Source organism: Ammodytes marinus, assembly GCF_949987685.1.
Source record: "Ammodytes marinus genome assembly, chromosome: 3".
Lineage (NCBI taxonomy): Eukaryota > Metazoa > Chordata > Actinopteri > Uranoscopiformes > Ammodytidae > Ammodytes > Ammodytes marinus.
The window spans coordinates 16,221,602-16,243,510 of NC_137232.1; the positions used below are offsets into that span (position 1 = coordinate 16,221,602).

Sequence of the window (21,909 nt, forward strand, 5' to 3'; positions counted from 1 at the left end):
CACATCACATATTGATAAATGACTCCGCATATAAGACAAGAGAGATGTGTTTGTTGTCTGAGCAGCCTCAACTAACCCTCACACTGCAGTCCAAAGTGTTGGCGCCACAAACCCTCACAGAGGCTTAATATGTTGGAATTGAAAACATCCAAAATAAAAACTTTCTCCTGTTTCCCACTGTGTCTTTTTCTCCCCATGTGTTATCAGTGACCAGGGGATATAGCAGGATCACAGAAGAGTCAAATTTGGTGAAAATATTCCAGCCTGTAATTTCTACCAGATTAAAGGCTTAGGGGCAAGTTATCTCAGTCCTAGCAAGATACAAAGGGAAAACATGCACACACAAAAAGTAAAAACCGAAACAGCCCTTGCCCTCTCTTTCTTTTAACAGTTGCATCTTATTTTAAAGCATGAAATTGAAATTGAATCAATGCAAGCTCTACCCTCTTAGGGCAGGATAATGAAAAGGCAAGGGTGCCCCTAATTTCTACGGAGCACGGCAGGCCTGGCTGTTGCGTGTCTAGAGTGTGTGTTTACTGCTGCTTTCTCGATGGCTGCGGCATTCTCCAATGGAAAATCTCGTAAACTGTGGCCAGACCGTTGGGCTGTTACAGCAGTGGTGGTGGTAGCACTCAGGTAGGCAGGGCTGTGTGTGTGTGTGGAGGAGATTAGTTCTGATTTGGCCCTCACACGACAACTCTTCACACTCTCTTTTTAAATGACATGACTACACACAACTGTGGAAAGTGGCATGTTTTATTGCCTTCGATAGCATGCTTTCATACTCCAGTTGTTGTGCGTAGCTGCCTCCTTGAAAAAGGCCGTAATAAAGTTCCCTCACACACGCACACTCACACACAAACGCACGCACACACACACACACACACACTCACACACAAACGCACACACACACACACACACACACACACGCACACACACACACACGCGCAGGATATCCACCTTCACATTTCACCCCTGATTCATCTCTCCACAGGCTCTCTGTCTATTTTCAAACCTCTGGACCGTGAGGAGCAGGACGTCTTTAACCTCACAATAATCGCCGAGGATCATGGGATACCCCAGCACTGGTCCAGCCAGCTGCTGTGTGTTCATGTGATTGATGTTAACGATGAGGTGCCCTGGTTTGAGGAGAGCCAGTACGAAGCTCAGATCGCTGAGAACCAGCCTCCGGCAACTAGTGTGTTGACAGTGTTCGCTTCAGATCTGGACCAAGGTGAGACATACAATGTGAACTGACTTGCAGCTTTGGTACATGGTCATCATGTAATCTGTTTTTTCTTATCAGAAAGGTATTCCAAATAGCACTGATTTCATCATTTGCATTTCAAAATAATAATGAGTTTTTTTTTTCATAATTTAAATTACTTGTGTTCATGGGTCACAAGATCTAACTATATTTTAAAATATAATCATAGAAATGCTGATTATATGAAGTTACACGCAGCCTACATGGTAAAAAACTGCTCAAACAACTTTCAGTCTGGTTTTAACCCAGGCATTCTGTATGTATGTCTGTGTGGAGTTTTTGTTAATGGATACAACAATGTGCTGCTTCAGCAATTCATTCGATTATTGTTCTCAGCCGAGTACATGTTGAAATTATCGACATTAAGAGTTGTTTTTAATTGAGGACTAAACAGTAGGGTGGGGGTGGTTGTACAGAAAGGGTGCATTCCCTCGGTCTTAGTCAGAAGCGTATAAAACAGAAGGATTATAAACTTTCTCTCCAAAAAGCAATCATTGAAGTAAACAGGTGAGGTTGCCAGACTGCTTTCTGTTAGCACGCAATCTGGCATCCAGACACCTAAGGGAGGACATGCACTGCCAAACGCTTAGACAGCAAAACTAATGACAAACAAACAAATAAGTATGCAAGCTATTAACAAAAGAAAGTCAAATATGTTTTTAATCCAGTTTATTGTCAAGTATATTCAAAGGTCTAAGGAATTTATTTTTCTCAGTTTCTGTGAAGTTTTTTCATTGGTTAAAACCTTTCACAACCCATTTTTGAATTAAAGCACAGTCACTTTGTGTTTCTCTGTAGGAATCAATGGCCAGGTGACTTACGGTGGTATCACACATGAGGGTTTCGCAGTCAATCCAGTAACAGGTGTAATAACGACCACCAAGCTGCTAGACAGGGAGCTCCAGGAGTACTACACTGTGTCAGGTACTGCCCTCTGTCTTTCCTACAACACCACAGATAAAACATTTCCTAAGATGACTTGAGATGCTCTGAGATACATATTATTAAGAGTTACATCACCATTAATGTTTGTTGTTCTTTTGTTTGACAGTTTATGCAAAAGACGGAGGCCTTCCCCCCAACTATGCCAAAGCCACAGTGAGTATCAGAGTGCTCGATGAGAATGACAACGCCCCTGTCTTTGGGCGTCTCTACTACAGCATTGAGGTGCCCGAAAACCTGGAGGCATCGCCCCTGTTTACCCTGAAAGCCACTGACCAGGATGCAGGAGATAGTGGGGAGATAATCTACAAAATTACAGGTGAGTTTTGATACTGCCGCACCCATGATTTTTTTTTTAATATTTCTTTTGTAACTTTTTTTATAACCATTTGCATTGCTCTCCATCCAGCTGGAGACCCATCTGGAGACTTCCGTTTGGACAGACAGTCAGGTGTGCTGTCCACTTCAAGGCCGCTGGATCGGGAGAATAGGGCAAAGTACACAGTGACGGTCACAGCACAGGACCGGGGCCAGCCTCCCCTTAGCAGCACCGCTACAGTGGAGGTGACCGTCATGGACATCAACGATCACAGCCCCCAGTTTCAGAGCAGCAGCTACACTGCAGACATTTCGGAAGACGTTCCCATCGGCTCACTGGTCCTGGAGGTGAAAGCCGTTGATCTGGACCAGGGCCCAAACAGCCAGGTGCTGTACTTCCTGAGCAGTGGCTCACGGGGCATGTTCATCATAGACCAGAACACAGGACGCATTATCACAGCAGCGCTCTTAGACAGAGAGAAAACCGCGTCTTATACTTTTGAAGTGGTCGCCACAGACTCCTCCCCTGTAAACCCACGAAACTCCACCGCTCAGGTGACCGTCTACATGCAGGATGTGAACGACAACGCGCCCTTCTTCATTCAGGACCCACTCATCTTGAACATCTCGGTCGGCAGCGTGACAAGCCGCAGAGTGCTGGCCACCATGAGGGCAGAGGACAAGGACTTTGGGGCCAATGGTTCTGTGTTCTATCGTTTCGCCAGCCCAGTGAGGGGCTTCACCATTAACTCTCTGACGGGAGACATCCAGGCCTCAGAGAAGCTGCAGACCCTGACCCAAAGCCAGAGGACCTTGATAGTTCAGGCCATGGACCAGGGCAACCCGGCTCAATCCTCCCTGGGAGTGGTCGTCATTTATATCAAGGAGCAGAGCTACAGGGGGATCCGTTTCTCCCGCACAGCTCGAGATGTTAGTCTGCAGGAGAACGCTGCCACAGGTTTGAATGATTGACTTCTTTTTTATTTTTACAGTTTGACTTGACGATCTCCAAATGGAAAATAATTGGTAGAAGTTCATTGTTTCAACTGAGTGTGTTTTTCACCTTATAGGCACAGTAGTAACAAAGACCCAGGCCCAATACCCTGATGGTTCTCAAACTGGTATCAGCTACAGTATTTTCAGTGGAAACAGAATGCAATCTTTTGGAATAAACTCCATTACTGGTAAGTGCAAAGATGTTGTCATACGCTTCAAAACAATATTTTGATATTTTTCAAAAAAATTACTCATCGTTTTTTTGTTTTTGTTTTTTAGGCGAAATATGGGTCCAGAAATCTGAAGTGCTAGACTTTGAGGAGTCCCAGAAACTCCGCCTTGTGGTGAAAGCTGAGACAGCATCCTCCAGCTCTTACATGGCTGTCAACTTAATCCTGCAGGATGTCAATGACAACTTGCCACGCTTCCAACTCCAGAACTACGTGGCCTACATTAGAGAGGCACAGGGCTACGATTTTCCCCTTATCCAGGTGCAGTAACTTCTCCCCCACACATGTATTATGGTTGGCTGTTGTTTAGGTGTGAAGTTGAAGAGTAGAAAATAACTCAAGCTTTAGAAATCTGGACAGTTTCACTGTTGTAGAGAAATGATTCAATTGCATGTGCTCTGTGTCCCAACTGAATATACTATAGAATCATTTGTGCCATGAAGCCCATACATACATTACATGCAGCCCATTTTCATGAACTCTCAACTTCCAAGTCCAATATTGCTCACTAGTTCATGTTACATTGAAACAGCTGTTGAAAATATTTTTATATTTTTTTTCCCGAAAATGGTGTGGCGAATTTCCGTAGGTTGCCGCAGATGATCTGGACCAGGGTCAAAATGGTCAGGTGACCTACTCTATCAGGTCATCATCTATGAGTGGCTTGTTTAAGATAGACCCGCTGACCGGCAGCATCACCACTGCAGCCATAATGGACAGAGAGATCTGGACACAAACAAAGTGAGTGTGCTTTGCTACTCCCTTTTTTTCCTCTTTGTCTGTAATCACATCCTGCCATGTGGTTACCCTCAGCTCGTCTGTGCCCCTGACACATGCATGTTTAATGTCTGTTACTGTGTGTCCATTTCCTTCCCACTAGTCACTCCTTGTTTTTAATGGTAAAGCAAAGTGTTGTGCATATATTTTGTAAAATTTCCCAGATTTAACTTTTAAATATTTATGAAACAACTTATCCTCTGATGATCATAAATGACCTGCAATTGCAAATGAGATCATCAGCTAAATACATAACATGACCTCATCGCGGTGCATCCTGCAATCTCTCTTTCACTCGCTGGTGTCCTAAAAACATCGCTTTTGTCCAAAGGTGTTGCTATAATCAAAAAAAAGTGAAGCTCCTCATAGCTACTTTTTTCCAGAGCCTATCAAAGTTGTGATTATATACAGTATATGAAAACATCTAGTATCTGCCAATGGTCATCCCGAGACTAATGGTAGTGGGTGAAATATTATGCAACCAGGTTCATAAAAGTTAATATATTCAGAGACTGAAATGAATGTTTGTGTCACCAGGCTTGTTGTTACGGCTACAGACCGTGGAACCCCACGACTGGCTGGCTCTGCGACCCTCACTGTGATTATCATTGACCTCAACGACAACAGTCCCATGATTCCTCTGCCCCGTGAGATCCGAGTGCCTGAGGGTAAGTCAGCTTCACAGTGGAAGTTATTCCTGTGATCTTATCCTAAATCCTTATATCACACTCCCTGGCAGTTCCCTCAGCGTGGCTCAGTCTGAGCCTATTATGAAACAGGCTATTGCCAAGTTCCTCTATTCATTTCCTGTCTATTAGATCAAGGCTTTCCAGAACAGGATATTTCTTAATAAAGAGAAAACGTTTTTTACTGGGAGTCTGTACTTCAATTCAGCTGTCACCTAAATATCTTCTCTTCTTCTCCTGCCTCTCCACCTTATTCTCACAAACATACAGATACTCTCATCGGCACAGTTATCACCCAAGTAACAGGAAATGATGTGGACTCGGGGCCAGCCCTTTCCTACACGCTACACCTTGATTCAAATAGCCAAGGCATGTTTGGGATTCACCGTTATGGAGGAGGGGTGTCTCTGACGGGCCCTCTGGACTTTGAGGACAGGACGTGGTACACACTGACTGTTCGCTCGTCCGACTCCAAACATCAAACCGAGGCCAACGTCACTGTACTGGTGGATGATGTGAATGATAATGCACCCACCTTTACTCAAGACTTGTATCAGGTAAAGCCATCCTTACTTACCTGCATATACCATCACCTTTTAGAGTATTTGCATGCTTGTTAAATTGTTGAAGTATCGGTAATATACTGTATATTCATATATCTTTATTATCTGTTTCTCATCAGGTGACCGTATCGGAGCACCTCCCAGCAGGCAGTGCGGTCATCACATTAACAGCTACTGACTGTGACTTTGGGGAGAATGGGAAGATTACCTACAGAGTTATGTCATCCACTAAGGGAGTCTTCTACATTGACCCAAGCAACGGTAAGGTTACTGTGTATATATATTTACATTTTGTTTGAAGCTGTTTTCGAACAATTGCTCCACTTAATTACATTGTATACAAGCTGTTATCCCCCAAGGCTCTTATTGGATGCATATTTGGGGTTTGGATATACTTGCAACAAACATTGCATTCAGCCATTTTGTTCATTAAAAGTAATTGAAAACCAGATTTTATGGTATTTGTCTCAGATATTTTGCGTGAGATAGCGTCTAAAAATAAAAGAGGACTCTTTTTTGCCTCAAGCTGTTATGTCTCCTATTCTCACATGCTATTTGGTTGCCGCAATTGATGTCCCTTCAAAAGCATGTCCCCAAACCTAAAAAATAAATCTAAAAATAAAGTTATTGTAATTCAATTGTTATATAATAATAATTATTATGATTATAGTATACAGTACACTTTAATCAGTAATTTTTAGTCTTGAATGTTTAACAAGAAAGGCGGGTAATGCAATGATAATTAATATGATGAGCTTTTTTTTCTCTTTTTATGACCATGTTCTTTGTAATCTCATAGGTACTCTGTTCGTCAACCAAAAAACAGAGTTTGATTTTGAGAATCCTTCCATCTTGGTTGTGATTGAGGCGCGGGACCAGGGAACTCCATCCCTGTCATCCTTTGCCACCGTCCAGGTACAAGTGTCCGACGTCAACGACAACGCTCCCATCTTCCACCAGTCGGAATACAAAGCCACCGTGTCTGAGGACGGGCTTCCTGGATCAACTGTTCTGACCTTGGAAGCCGTGGATGGAGATCTGTCCCGGGACAACTCTGGTTTTGATTTTGCCATTGCCAGTGGCAACTCGGGTAATACCTTCCAGATTGAGAGCAGCGTGCGCTTCTTGGAGGGGCAGGGCTTTCAGACGGTCGGCAGCCTGATCCTGGTGGAGGAGCTGGACTTTGAAGCGGTGCCAAGTTATAACCTGACTGTTGTGGTATCAGATCGTGGAGTCCCTCAGCGTAGCTCCACCGTGCCTATCCTCATCAGTGTTACTGATGCCAACGACAACCCTCCAGCTTTCAGCCGGGCAGAGTACAGTGTGGCGCTGAGCGAGAGTGCAGCAGCAGGGACGGAGATCTTGCATCTGTCCGCCACTGATCCAGACTCTGCACCCAATGGAGAGGTGCAGTACTCCATCAGCTCAGGGGACGAGACAGGCCTTTTCCAGGTGGACCAGTGGACCGGAGCCCTGAGGCTGCAGAGACGACTGGATGGCGAGAGACAGTTGTCACATATGATTGTTGTACAGGCTACTGATGGTCAAGGGCACTATGCATTGGCCCCAGTCAGCATCGAGGTGAAGGACATCAACAATAACCGTCCCTTCTTTCCCCTCAAACAATTAACAACGAGCATCAGGGAAAACCAACCCAAGAATGCCTTAGTCACCATGCTGCATGCAATCGACCATGACAGAGGTGCTTTTGGACAGTTGAGGTACCACATGTTAGACAACTCTAAAGAGGGAAGAGAGGCCTTTCTCATCAACCAAACTTCTGGAGAAGTACGGACTCGCTCTACCTTTGACTACGAGAAGGTGAACTCTTTCTATTTCGTGGCTGTTGCCATGGATGCTGGAAACTATTCCGCTACTGTAACAGTGCAGGTTTATGTCACAGGGGAGGATGAGTATGATCCCGTTTTCACCTCTTCAGAGTTCTCATTGGAAGTGCCAGAGGGATCAAAGAAAGGTCAGATCATTGGCAAAGTGCAAGCCAGAGATGAGGATGAAGGCGTCGATGGCATCGTCCTCTACTCCCTAGAAGACAGTTCGCCTTATTTTGAAATCAATACTTCAACGGGAGCAATCTCCTTAAAGATGAACAGCTACAGTAGACACGTGAGTCGCTCCAAAAGAGAGGTTCGTCTAGTGACACTGGATGTGACTGCTCACAGCCCTCTGAAGACATCACGCGTAGCAGTGGCCAAAGTTACCATAGATGTCACCCATACATCTTTTGGTCTCACCACAGACATGAATATGCTGCTCGTTAGCGTTATTGCAGTTTCACTCGGGACCATAGTCATACTAATTGTCATTGCTGTGGCGCTATTTTTGGTGAAATTAAGACGTCAGAAGAAGAATAAGCAAAAAGCACAGGAGCGCACGCCGGTGGCAGGCACCATGCTGCACAAGTTTGAGGAATCAAAAATAGCAGCAAACGAGATGATTTACCACCAGGCCCTTCCTGGGTACACAGCCGATCAGGGTGGCAGCGGTGGGGGGCCGTACACACGTGGAGGCTCCCTGGATCCCTCACACTCCAGTGGGCGTGGCTCTGCAGAGGCGGAGGCAGCAGAGGACGATGAGATCAGAATGATCAACGAATACCCTCGAGTGTCAAGCATCTCCTCCTCCATGCAGGAGCGCATCTCCGCCAGAGGGCCAGACTCTGGGATTCAACAGGATGCAGATCAGCTGTCAGACGTGTCCTGTGAGCCTTCTATAGATTGGTTCAGGGGGAAGAAACTGGGCAGTCTGAATGGTTCCATATTAGCTGGCCAGGCGCCAGTCTACAGGGATGAGGGGGGTGGGTACGTGGGTGTGGGACGGGGACTCAGCATCTCCCATCCTAAAGATTATACTTTCCCAGAGGATGGGAAGCCTGCCGTGGATGGCTCTCTGACAGCCATTGTGGCCAGTGACGAGGAACTGAGGGGCAGCTACAACTGGGACTATCTGCTTAACTGGTGTCCCCAGTTCCAACCCTTGGCTAGTGTTTTTACTGAAATAGCACGTTTAAAAGATGAGACGGCTCCCCCTAATCCTCGCAGGTCATTTCATCATAAAGTGAAAGCCGAGTCTAGGATCGACCCCCCGCCCCTCATAACCTCCGTAGCTCACCCCGGGGCAAAAACTGTACCTCCCAAGCCTGTGGTGGTGAGGACCTTCCCCCACTTGGGTTCTTTAAGGAGATCTCCCCTCAGTGCTGAGGGATCCATCTCCTCAGTCGCCATGTCTCCAAGTTTCTCCCCTTCTCTCTCACCGCTGGCAGCACGTTCTCCCGCCGTCACGCCCTTCAGTGTCTCACAGGGCCCTTCTGCCTCAATGATCAGCACAACTGAACACCATTTGGAAAACATTGAGGAGGCTGAGCTGAGGATTTGAAAATTCTAAAAGCAAAGGGTGAATTAAAACTGAGTCAGTGATGTTCCACACTTGTTCTAATGTATGACCACAGCGGCTGCAACCTTAAAGGAGTCAATGCTATCGTCTTTTCCCAGAGACCATGAATACAGTGTTACAATGAAAAGTCGTGGTGCTTACTGAAGAAAAACTGAACTACAAGACCAACAGGCCAAAATGGACTATGCCTTCTGTGTGTGTGTGTTTGTGTGTGTGTGTGTGTGTGTGTGTTTGTTTGTGAAAGGAACTCCTTATTCTTCTGTTGATCAGTGTTAATTTGCACATTCAAAAGGAGATTCATACATGATGTCAATATTTTGTAAAAAAAACAACAACCACAAGAACATTGTCTATATTTTTATACATACATGGTTTCTGACAAGAAATGGCATTAAAGTGTCAAAAGGTTGCTAAAACCTTTGAAAATATTTCTATATTTGTATATTTTGTTGCTTGTACTGTATACTTGTTTGTACTGTAAGTTGGTTTTATCTCTTGTAATTCTTAACATTGTGGTTTTAAATGAAGCTCTTCATTAATTCTTTATGAATGGGGATTTTTTTGTATCAGATTATTGTAAATATTTATAAAGGAAGAAACATGCTGAACAAATGAAACATCAGTCAGAATAGAGTATTGTGTGATCAGACTTTCTCCGGATCCAGTGTTTGATCTTGCATCAAAAGGTAATCATGAATGTGAAATACTGAAAAGTTGTCTTAGTTGTTAACATAGGTCCCTTCATTTTTCTGCAATGGAAAACTTGACACCCAATGATCCCGTCCTTCAGGTGCACTGGCTTTAATTTCTCACGCCGAGCCTTACTGCTTTCATTTTGTATTGTAAAAATAACTCATGTGAGGGAGAAGAACATTGAGCAGCTATGTGATAAACGTAACATTGTTTGCTATATCAGCAGCCTAATCATTCCAGAGGATGTAAGCTGGTCTTGGTCATCTGTCTCCTCTTCTAACGTTCCACAGTAGAAGTACTGTAGCTCTAAATCAGTGCTTTCTTTACAATGAGTTTTGTAATGAGTTTTTCAAATTTTTGTCCAGATGTATTGCATAGATTTACTGACCAACTGTAATGAATGTTATTTTGGACCCCATTTGTCTCCTCTTTTCAATAGTACATTAAAGAATACTATAAGTTTTGAAGGAACTTACGGAATGATGCAAGGATGAAAAAGTGTATTTATGAATGTGCAAAAGAAACCACAGAATGTTTCGTTACCGAGAAAGAAATTCATGTCATGCACATTTTCAGCCATAATTCTCAAGACGCTTTTACCAAGGTGCCTATGTTAGTGATGCATTCATTATTTAAATATTGTTTCTGCTGGTCTAAAATATTGCGTAATTTTTGTGTAATTATTACCTGAGTCCTGTCATGGCCTGAATGCAGATACCTCTCTATTCAATATGTGTTTATGCATTGCTACATACCCAGTTGTAGACCCTCTTTAACATGAAGCAACACTAACATTTGACAGTTTTTGTTTATTTATTAAATAGGTAGACTTCAAAAGCTGAGAGGCTTGGTAAGTTATTTACAATGATTCTAGTTTGACCATGGCCAAATAAACATGAACACTACCTATTTGATAGAATGAAGGTACCTTTATTGTTTGTACTGTTTTGTATTGAACAGTGTTACCTGCAACTTACATTTAATGTTTGTCCAAACTGTGTGTATAATCGTGCCATAGAAGAGAAATTCCTCTAAATGTTCAGAGAAGTGTTTTGAGCAAAAAGTGCCTGATTAAAGTACTCAAGTGAACACATTGTCTCCCCTGTCACATCTTTCTCAGCTGAAAATGATGGTAATGTATGAAAAATACTGATAATAAGTATTATGTTCCATTTTCAAGATATAGCTGTATTGTTTTTGGAAAATTGGTTGTCTTTGAGATATTTTAATACAATGTCTAATCCAATGTCTAATGTATACAGCAAAGTGACATATGCCAGGGTTTATGGATAGGGATGCTTTCAACACTGATGTTTGGATGATTTAGACACTTTGGAAACGCACAACAGGATTTTCTTACAATCCAGACCTCCAAAACCCAAGTCCAGCTAAAGATACTACAATACTGCTACCCTGTAACTTCTGGCTATACCTTGTTTGAACTGTACAACTCAAAACTCCCTATTGTCCCAGGGTCAATGGGATACAAGGACAAATTAGGGCCCTAAACAGAACGTTAAATTAGTCTCAATCTTAAAAAAACACATTTCAGATTAACAATATTTGATTTAAGTGTAATTTAGAATATATGTGATGTAATACAGTCACAATAACCAGCTATATTCGAATAGATGGCTTTTGAGATGCACTCCTTTGTATTGAATGGACACAAAAGACACATTTCCTCCCATCCAGTTAATGTTCTTGCTATAGTGTTTTCAGCACAGATGAAGCCAAAGCACTTAGAAATTAAACACCATTGGAAAAAAGAAACCTTCCTCTGCTTGTCAGATCAGCCTTATTCCATTGGTTATATTTATTTTTTCAAATTAGCACCACATCAACTTAGAGCCTTCAAAACTTAGAGTTTTTTCCCTCCTGCTTTTGTGCTCATTCGCCCATTCTTCTATTGCACAAAGATCTCACATTATGTTGTGCAACGAGTCATTCATCATGGAACACCACATCAAACTTCAGGTCATTACATTTTTTTATATGTAGACGTTCAGCTGAAAAAAAAGAAAGAAAAAAATGATTACTTTCTATAATTGTCCCTGCACTTATCTTTATTTTGCAACTTTCGAAATGTCAGTCCATTTTGCAATTTCTACAAATTGCTCAACATTTCTATTCCCAGGGTAATACAGCACATAAGAGTAGCCTGGTGTGACTTTAAGCAAAATTGAGAAATCTGTATGTCTACAGGTTTAGTATTACTAGAATGTTTTAATATTTTACATGAAACCTCTACGTTTAACTTAGTACTGGCTCTTAAAGGTGCAGTGTGTAATATGACATCATCAAGTAAGTTCTAGAAAGTCCTAGAATGCAATGCTCCCTGGGTAACCCCACCTCTTTTGAATAATAACAGAAGCTACAGTGGCCTTCAAGGACAAGAACAATTCTAAATTTTAAACAATGCACCTGATGACATTCCAACTATGACACTTCAAAAATGGCGGTGACAAGGCCTTGGTCCAAAGTATGGAGAAATATGGACATATATGTGACCCTTTCTAAGGAAAAAAAATCCGCTATTATGCACTAAATTAAATGTACTTATGGATATTATAGTTATTTTCTACAAAATCTGCTAATAAAACCCAAAATTCTACACAATGCAGGTTTAAATGATGATGTTGGAACAGAAACATTAAAGACTCCAAACGACGATCACTTGTTTTCAGCAGAAAGTTACAAGTAATGAAATTATCCCAATTATTTTCCCTAGAAAACCATTAGTTTGAGCCCTTTGACATTTCATGCAATTTAAAATGAAGACATGTCAACGCTGTTATAAAATAGTGATATTACGATTGGTATGCTACCCCACCTGTCATTGGAACTCATTGCATCACCCTTAATAGCCTGAGGCTGGTGAACACTCCTGCCTGATGAAACAGAGCTGAAACTGGACCGGCACTGTTGGTCCATTCCAAGGCCTGCCTCCGCAATTGGCTATGGAGCTGAAACCTAAACCCTGCGGTAGGCTGAACAATTTCACACACACACACACACACACACACACACACACACACACACACACACACACACACACACACACACACACACACACACACACACACACACACACACACACACACACACACACACACACACACACACACACACACAAAGACAAAGAGGTGAATTCATGTGTGTATTCTTTGTCCCTGGACTGGAACTATGGGTGGAGCATGGCTGAATTGGACAGCAAGTTGATGATACACTCAGCGTGAGTGTCATAGCAGACTAAGGTTATGAGATGAATGTTGTGACTCAAACCAAGCACCTAGGATCTGAGGCCAGTATATACACAACGGAACTCAGATGATATGAGTAAGAGGGCATAAGCCAAGTCATTATCCCAAACTTAAATTAAAGGCTCTGAGTAAACCAAATGAAATCTATCATTTTCCCGTCAACACAAAGTGGATACACAGGAGGCTGCTGTGTTGACATGCAATCTTCATTGCCAGCCTGCCCTTTTCCCCTCACTGACGTACTGAACATCTGGGTGTCTTATATAGTTGTCAGTGTTGCCAATGCTTATATGATACTGAAACCAGTCCTAACCTGTTATTTACTTAATACTTTACACTTCGGTTTCTGTTAATGTGAATGTTATTCTCATATCACTGTCCATTTTGACTATTTGGCATGATAACATTGTACTCATGTTGTCCATTGTAGAGTTTTTGGAAACATGAACTTATTTATAACAATTGCTTCCAACTGGATCATCTCTTCACTGTAAATTCAAAGTCAATGAAACCTGAATGGTGTGTGCTGTGCAATGTCATTTTTTGTTTTTGTTTGGAAACTAGCAAGCCATTGTTTCACATTTGCTTAACTTCTGTAGTGTGCATAAAGGCTAAATCAAAAGTGAACTACAGCCTCACCCTGATGTAAATAAATCAGCACATGTATGCAAAAACTCCATGCACTGTAAGTCTGTGTGCGCGTTGACCAGGAAGTGTATCAGCTCAGCTATGCAACTGTACATGGATGTCCAGGGGAGAATTGAATGTGTTTATTTTTGTGTCAGACTGAAGAAAAAGAACTTCAATATGTTCTGCTAAATTTGAGTTTTTTTTGAAAGCTGTAAGAGCTAGTGCACATTACCCAAATAAACAATTTCTTTGCTGTTTACATTTCCCAAATCCTGGGTGCCATTCTCATATCATTTCTTGTCCATCATGCCTAGAAGGTATGATGGACAATAAGTGATATGAGAATGGCACCCAGGCAGACCAACTCCATCATTTCCATTGAAAACTTTGAAAAAGTATAAAAAGGAAGAAAAAAAGGAAAATAAAGGAGCTCTCTCACAGAGGAAGCTCTCAGCCTTTGAAATACTCGAATCTGCTGGAGAACAATAGTGTTTTATTCATATTGATCAGTTCTACACTTTGAACAAAGAATAGCCTAATCAACTAATTCCATGCATTGTTCAGTGATTTTCAACTGAAAGGATGCAATATACGCTTTTTCTTTCAACATAATAATAGAGTTATTACTGCTCTGGTAGCATCATGCTCTTTGATGGTCGAATCTGTGAAGCTTTTTTTTTTTTGGCTTCAAGATTCAGGTGCTGACTTTATAAGGTATTTTAAGCTAAAATCTTTATCTTGCATGATTATGTGATCTGCTTCTCTGATGCTACCACATAAACATCAAATACTCTTATGTTCTTGTATTTCTTCCTGATAGAAGAAGTGTCTTTAAAACAAAGGAAGCCTATCAAGGTCTGAATAGGAGTTAAGTGTTCCTCATGTAACTATTATAACTACATTTATTTGGCATTCTCGTGACAGTTTGCGAGTCATTCATTGTAGTTTATCATCCTGTAAACATGCACAATAAGTATGCAGTATGGGGATAAAAGTTTGTTTGTTGCTTTTCTAGTCAGGTGTTAAGCGGAAATTATTTAGCCAGTGAAGCATTTCTCTTGGCAAGTACATTATTCCTCTTACCAGTAAGATTTACACTGCAATGTATCACAATCATCTTGGGCTTTGGAGATGTAAAACCTTTAAAAGGGAGATATAAATAAAAACAAATGCTCACATCAAATTGCCTTTCTTTCACATTCTACACCAAAGGTCTAACTATTAGCATACCACTTACTACTTTAAAAGTTTAACTGGCGTAATTTACAACTACACCACCAAAGTACAGATAATGAGAAAGTGATAACACTCAAACTTCATGTGTACATCATTGAGGACAAAAATCTACAGAAATCCTTCTGTGGAGCTGTTCATTTAAAAAGACAGCGAGGGACTGGAGAGGGACAACAGAGTCACATGTTGTCAGGGGATCCTGAGTTTTGTGCAGCATGCCTACCTGACATTAAAGGGTCCCGAAAACTTAACCCTTACTCAGATGTTCCAGAGACCTTTCATGCTCTTTGGCAGTAGAGCGCTTGTAGCCCTGAAGGCATAATGACTATAACAACTGAAGGATATAATGGTTTTAACATGGCTTCTGCAGAAGAGCTTGTGCCATGAGTCCTTCTCACTGTCTTTATGTTCAAAAGCACTTTCGATAATGAAGCTACCAAAATAGGCAGACTTTCAAAGGTAGTTAACAAGGGCTAGATAATGTCTCTCTTTTTTATAATCTAGGCAGTGATCTCATCTTGATGACATAGTATATGATGTGACAGATAAAAAGATGAATACCAGCTGCAGAGATCAGTCTATTGTTACAGTGAAGGATTTGACGCCTATATAATAGACATAGGGAATGGGAATCTTTTGCTGTCAGCTGCTTTGTGTGCAGGCCCCTTTGGTAAGGATCAGACTCTTCTCTGGAGAAGCCAAGGCTACCGTCCAGTCAAAATGAGGACAGAGCAGAAAGAGGTCTCTCTGCACATGCTTGGATTACCCATAAACCCCTCATACCTGGAGTTTGCACGGAAGTCTCAGCTCCTTGTTCGCTCAGCATAGGGCCAGGCTCCAGGGATGCTCCATGCTCAGCTTACCGCAATCCTTTCTCCAAACACTCCAGAGAGACCCCCCCCCCCTTCTGATCGTCTTGTCTCTTACGAGTTGTTTTTTCCCCCTGCTCTCTCTCTCTCTCTCTCTCTCTCTCTCTCTCTCTCTTCAAGGTCTTGCCAGGCTACTTGCGTGACTAGAGGGAGTGGAAAAAAAGGTTTCAAAACCCATTGGCACGCGAGCCCCAAATCTATTTTTGGAGAGGGTTCTTTTTTTCTTTGAAAACAAAAAAGCCACAGGGAGAAATAGGCAATACTTGGGTGAAGGGGGTCTGTTTCTCATTTGGCCGGGCCTGCCTCCTGTACTGCCCCGCCAGCGTCAGAACCACAGCACTATGGGGAGAGAGGGTGGCTCAGACTAGGGAGGAGAAGTGTTTTTCCTGCAAAACCGCGGCCAAAACTATGGACCCTCATCTTAGCCCCTGTCACTTAGCAACCGGCCCAACCTGCTTCCCATTACTCGGCCATCTGCTTGTGTTTCGGGCTTTACTTTGTTTTGATTTGTTTCGCCCCTTTTTAACTTTTGTCTTAAATTCGCAATGATTAAATTACTGTATTTAAATTCATCCTTCATTGTTAATTCAGTTTCAACAGGCTTTGTTGGGTAGGCCTGCTGCAGAAGCGTTTACTGCAATGCAACCCATGGTTTAATTCCCTTCTGCCGTGGTGATTTGTCGCAGTTATTGTGTATACAGCAGTTGGTGGAGGAGACAAACGATGAGATAGGATTCAATAAATTATGCATGAGGTGTTTATTGTTTGACAAAAGTAAATGTATTCTTCACTGTTTTGGCTTCGATATAGAGCAATATGTTTACAACACAGGGTTTCAACACTTCTGAATCTTATGCTTTTAACTCAGGCCAGTGCTTTGAAATATCATTGCAAATTCTGAATCGTTACTTTGAAGCAATTGTTGTGACTAAAAAACATTGATGACGTTAGATAGCCACACAATCTGACAGCAACACAATTAACATAAATGTGGCATAATTTACAACTGACATATGTTATCCTCTTTGATTTTTGATGAGGATGTTTGTTTATGCCAAGTTAAGATCTCCTTTGTTCTGTTAAGAATAGGCTACACAATGACATTGTGTCTTGTCTGAAAAATTGCTGCAATAAATTAAAAAAGTTGATGATGTAACTTTTTTAAGACTTTTATGCAGAGCTATTAAGGCTGACAACTAATCTGAGTTTAAAATGACAACAGTCGTAATTATGCCAATTTGGGCCGAAGATGCTTCAGTCTGTCTGTCTGACGGGCCAACACATTATGGCATGAATGAAAATGGAGAGTTTTGTGGTTGTAGAGTATAATGACTCCCAGCAGTGTGCGGCTGCACTGATGACAAAGTGTTTCCCATCACTGATTCTCCCTCTCTGATGGGAAATTTCTTGTAGAGACTTTGGAAAACCACTGTGCCCTCAACTGATTCTGTCAAAACAAAAGCCTCTTCTCCTATTTTAATACTGTACAGCAGGAGAGTACTTGCCATATTGTAATGTACAGTATCAGTTTAGAATATCCAAGTTTGAACTCTTTGTTAAACACTTAACAAGTCTCAAATGCAACACTTCTCATGGTGCAACTTTGTGGTTCATTTACACACTTCCAAACTAAATAAACCCAGTGATTGAGACACCTTATTATTATTCCCCATGCTCTATCAGGCCAAACCTTCAATTTTCAAAAGAGTGTACTTCCTGACCCTTAATTCCTAAACACACAGCCTTTACTATGCATGGTCATGCTCAAAAAGGGAGAAACAAACATATTGATGTTAGTATTGATTTTAGTATTGTCATCTTGTCTGGCACAGCTACACTTTCAAACAACAGGTAGAGTCTCCAGTTTGTTTAGTGCTTTATTAGTCAGACATATTTTAAGCAGGATCAAATGGATCTGGATCAGATCCATTTCTCAATTGTATTTCATAGGAGAAATCAAATTTGATTAAAGAGATGGAGAACCCCACTTTGTCTAAATTGGATCTTAAACAGAGAAACAAATCTGACCAAATAATAAATCAGATGTTCAACTTTGTATTTATTAAATCTTAAACCTCGCAACATTGCAAATGGTTCTTACACAGTACTGTCCCATTTTTAGCTAAATAATTGACCATGTTGGTCTAACCTTGTTAGTGAGAGTTGGGATCATTTTCTTTAGTTGGATATCTCTATGTTAGTCTGGTTCAGTGTTTGGCGAAACCATTGGAGAGTTATATTGATTGACTGAATGCAAACAGACTCCAGCTGCTTTTATTCACTGGTTCGTACACCTCTGCTAAGAACAGCCACATGCTGTTCCTGAGAAAAACATTGAATATACTGAAATCTCAAAGGATTCTCCATATAAAAGTCAGCCAACCTGCATCTCCTATAGAAAATCCAAGTGCTATGTGAGAAAGATAAGGACTATCCAGGGACAAAGTCGCCTCATAGTGATACATAAGCATACTGTCTATACAGATTTGGTCTGATAAACCAACAATAGTCCAACTTCTAACCGAAGAACTCAGCCCTCAGAGCTTGATAAAGATACCTCTACTTTCCAGCAATCCATCGAATAGACATAAATCTGGGACAATGAAAACGTGTGTTGACAGCCACAAGAAGTTCAGAGTCATTTTGTCTCTATTCAACAAACATATATTAAACAATACTTTACTTTGGGTAATATTTGAATGAATGTACTGACATCCATGTGGGCAAAAGATTACGTATACCATTTCAGGATGCCAAATGTGAAAACATCTTATAATCCTTACCATCAACATTCAACAACAGATACTTCAGATTACAGTTGCAGACGGGCACGCTGCTCTCACATTTCCATTGTTAACTGTCTAAAACCTTATCGTGTTCATATTTGCCTGGTTTCTACTTATAAAACCATGACATATTTTGTATGGTCGTGACAGCTCCAACTGCTATTTCACACATCAGTGCTAACTTTCCACAAGGTTGAAAGTGACTCAAGGTTATTATCAGCCTTTCAATCTTGGAGTATAGTGTGTGTTCCCAGTTGAATGCATGGTCAACCTTTCATGACAGTTCCATACATTTGTGACAGATGATGAACGGACATCTAAACAGATGGAGAATTTTAATAAAAACAAATAAAAATGGGCTGATAACTGACAATAGGCTTACTAACTTTTGTGAATGCATTTTAAAAGTTCCTGTCTTGCTCCACTGGCAAGCACACTTATTTAAGGCTCAATATTTCCCCCTCAGCCACCTGATCAGGGAAATAAATAAAATATATCTAATCCCTGACGCTAATTCACCTCCTGACATCAAAATACTCTGAGGCCTGAAAGGGACCTTCAGGCAGTTTGGATTTGTACCCAGCTAGCAGACTATTAAACAGATTTCTTCATTTTCATTTAGACCCACATGCCTTTTAGGGTCTAGTATTAAATAATTGTGTTTCTGCTTTGTGTTGATGGCATAAAGAATGGTGAAGCACTGCTGTGTTTTTGATTTCTTTGAGCCGGAGGGATTGCAGTGCACGGTCCCACTAGACTTGAGCATAGCTGTCAGCCTCGAGGCTTTAACAGTGGACTGACATACTTAACCTCATCAGTCACTGCACACTTTCTCTAATTTGCATATGATAGTTGGCTATGGGAAAAAGGTGGGCACAATAATAAAGTTGCGGCAAAAGGGGCAACTATAATTTATGATGATCCCAGATGATGTTTATATCAAATACACACTGTCTGCCGCTTCAAAGATTTATTATGGTGCACACAATGAATCGAGAACATATGGCAGTACTTAGCTGCCAAGTATTTTTTTTCTTTTTCTAGGGCTTACTATCCTCACAGCTCAATGAGGAGTAGTGAGATTGCTTACACTGAATGGGGGTGTTAGTGAAAAGGTGCACAGTCACAGAGGAGTTTGTGATTAGTATGCCTTCCTCTGCTAAAGCGTTTAAATTTCCCCTATTGTCATTGCCATTTTTATTGAGTACACTCCAAAAATGGAGCTCAACTATTTAAGGTGAACAAAAAGTGCTACGTTCAAACTCCAACTTCAACTGCACAATGATTTCTGGAACTTTTCTCAGCTAAGAAATAGACACAATTCTTTGCCAGTGGTTTTCTTTATCCTGCTGGTCCAGCCAAAAAAGAGCTTTGTCGGTTTTTCTTTCTAATCAAAAAGTGAGCTACACCTGGGGTGAGTCAATGAAAGTTACTTCAATTAACAACTCTTTGTTATATAAACAATTAGTACTTAAGACATCGAGGACCAGCACTGAAAACCAATTCCTGAATCTAATTTTAATCCAAAGAAATTGGCCCATTCTGCTTTAGCTCTGAATACCACATAATTTCAACTAGGTTTTATAGATGTCCGTTTTACTTGCAACTGGCCAACCTTTTCTCATGATTAATTGGGTTGTTCACATTTATCACTTTTGGCGACATGTTTTCAGTATATTTCCACGTTTCTGTCATGATTAACAAACCTTAACAGACCGTTTCCACAGCAGACATTAGTGCATGTCATAGCAGGAAAGCCTTAGGTGTAACTGATGACATTACGACTGCATTAAAGTAAGGTGAGCTAGTTTTAGGGTCCTGGTGTACTGTTGGCTGGCTCACAGGCCTTGCTTACTAGGATACTAACAAAATGACAATAATGAATGAATAAAATTAATGCAAAATGAATTGTTTATAATCACTAAAACAATATGCATGTTTGCATATACAGCATTTTAAATTAAAGTCATCCGATTATAAATATGTAAAGTTAATCCCGGAATAGGCAAACACAAATGAATCAAAAGCAAGCCAGTAAGCATTTTAAGGTCCTTTTCTGTTAAAATTGTCTTGTTTTTTTTGCTACAAAACACTTTTGTCTCATACTGGAGATATTTTGTGGTCGTGTCAGGAGCTGTGATATTTTTTTTCCGGATGTTTACTTGTGGGTGTCAGCACCGACAAGCATGAAAGGGCCTCTCTAGTTTTCTTCAGACAATCACACATCACATGTTTTGTGTACTTTATGTGAATGGGCAGCTTGCTGACTTCTAAGATTAAAAGATATACTATCCCTGAATGTTGTACATTGAAAGGAGAAGCTCTGAGAAACATAACATATTACTCTGAAATGGAAATTACATTGAAAATCGTCAAATGTGTAGTGTGTGGGTTTTAGGTCAATTAAAGTTGCTTATTTTAGCTCAATGCACACATATCTTTAATGCAACTTCTGTGTCATTGTGTGTGACTGTGTTGATGAAGCTGGCTTCAACCACGAGCAGATGTCTAATTAACCTGAATTAGTGAGAATAGGTTTCTAGGAATGCAGGGATTTGCAGCAAACCAAAAGCTATACATTTTACATAACTCATTTCTAAATAGTTATTTGTATGAAGTCAAAAATGGAAACCTGACATAGACTGCAACAACTTTTCCCATAGGACGAGGGAAGATTAAGTCTCAACTTAATCTTAGAGTTCTCTGTGCATTATGTTCTTTTTGGTGAATTTCTGTTCTTCCTTTCCAGTTGTATATGTGTACAATATGGCTTTACATACTTGAAAACCCACAAAAAATATACTATTGTGTCTGGATTCTTGGGTGCCATTCTTCATCTCTGCCCGGGGTTTGTCCAGTCTAGTAGGAGGACCTCTGTCGTAAATCAATGCTCTACCAAACGACAGTGTGGTGAGAGTGGTGGGAGCCAAGTAGTTTGAACTTCACTTCTCCAGCCGGGCGTCTGGAACCAGCCCAGCTACTGAGAGAGCTCTGAACAAGAGCGGTCTACTTCAAGTGGAAAGTATTTAGGCCTTCAGTCCCATCTGCTTTCACTTTGATTCCCCATCTAAATAGATAGTGTCTACAGCGTGCGGACGATTATGTGTTTTACACTGCAATTGACTTCCAAAATATTGATGTTATGGAGATTTTCTCTCATCATCATAAGCTACTCACTATGCAGGGCCTGCTTGGATTTTGGAGTTACACACTCAGCATCTCATAAAAGTTATGGCTCATAATTG

At 41.1% G+C, this 21,909-nt stretch overlaps 1 protein-coding gene across 1 annotated transcript in view; it reads left to right on the forward strand.

The window, feature by feature from the left end:
* The window catches only part of LOC307248579 (protocadherin-16-like), a 77,747-nt gene extending 66,773 nt beyond the window's left edge, over positions 1-10,974 (forward strand). The window contains exons 11-21 of the mRNA XM_080024997.1: positions 995-1,234; positions 2,066-2,191; positions 2,319-2,528; positions 2,619-3,485; positions 3,598-3,711; positions 3,803-4,014; positions 4,343-4,494; positions 5,068-5,198; positions 5,487-5,773; positions 5,899-6,040; positions 6,579-10,974. Coding sequence (XP_079881123.1) covers positions 995-1,234; positions 2,066-2,191; positions 2,319-2,528; positions 2,619-3,485; positions 3,598-3,711; positions 3,803-4,014; positions 4,343-4,494; positions 5,068-5,198; positions 5,487-5,773; positions 5,899-6,040; positions 6,579-9,172 — 5,075 coding nt within the window. The 3' untranslated portion in view covers positions 9,173-10,974. The remainder of the gene's footprint in view (positions 1-994; positions 1,235-2,065; positions 2,192-2,318; positions 2,529-2,618; positions 3,486-3,597; positions 3,712-3,802; positions 4,015-4,342; positions 4,495-5,067; positions 5,199-5,486; positions 5,774-5,898; positions 6,041-6,578) is intronic.
* Positions 10,975-21,909: the final 10,935 nt, after the last annotated feature.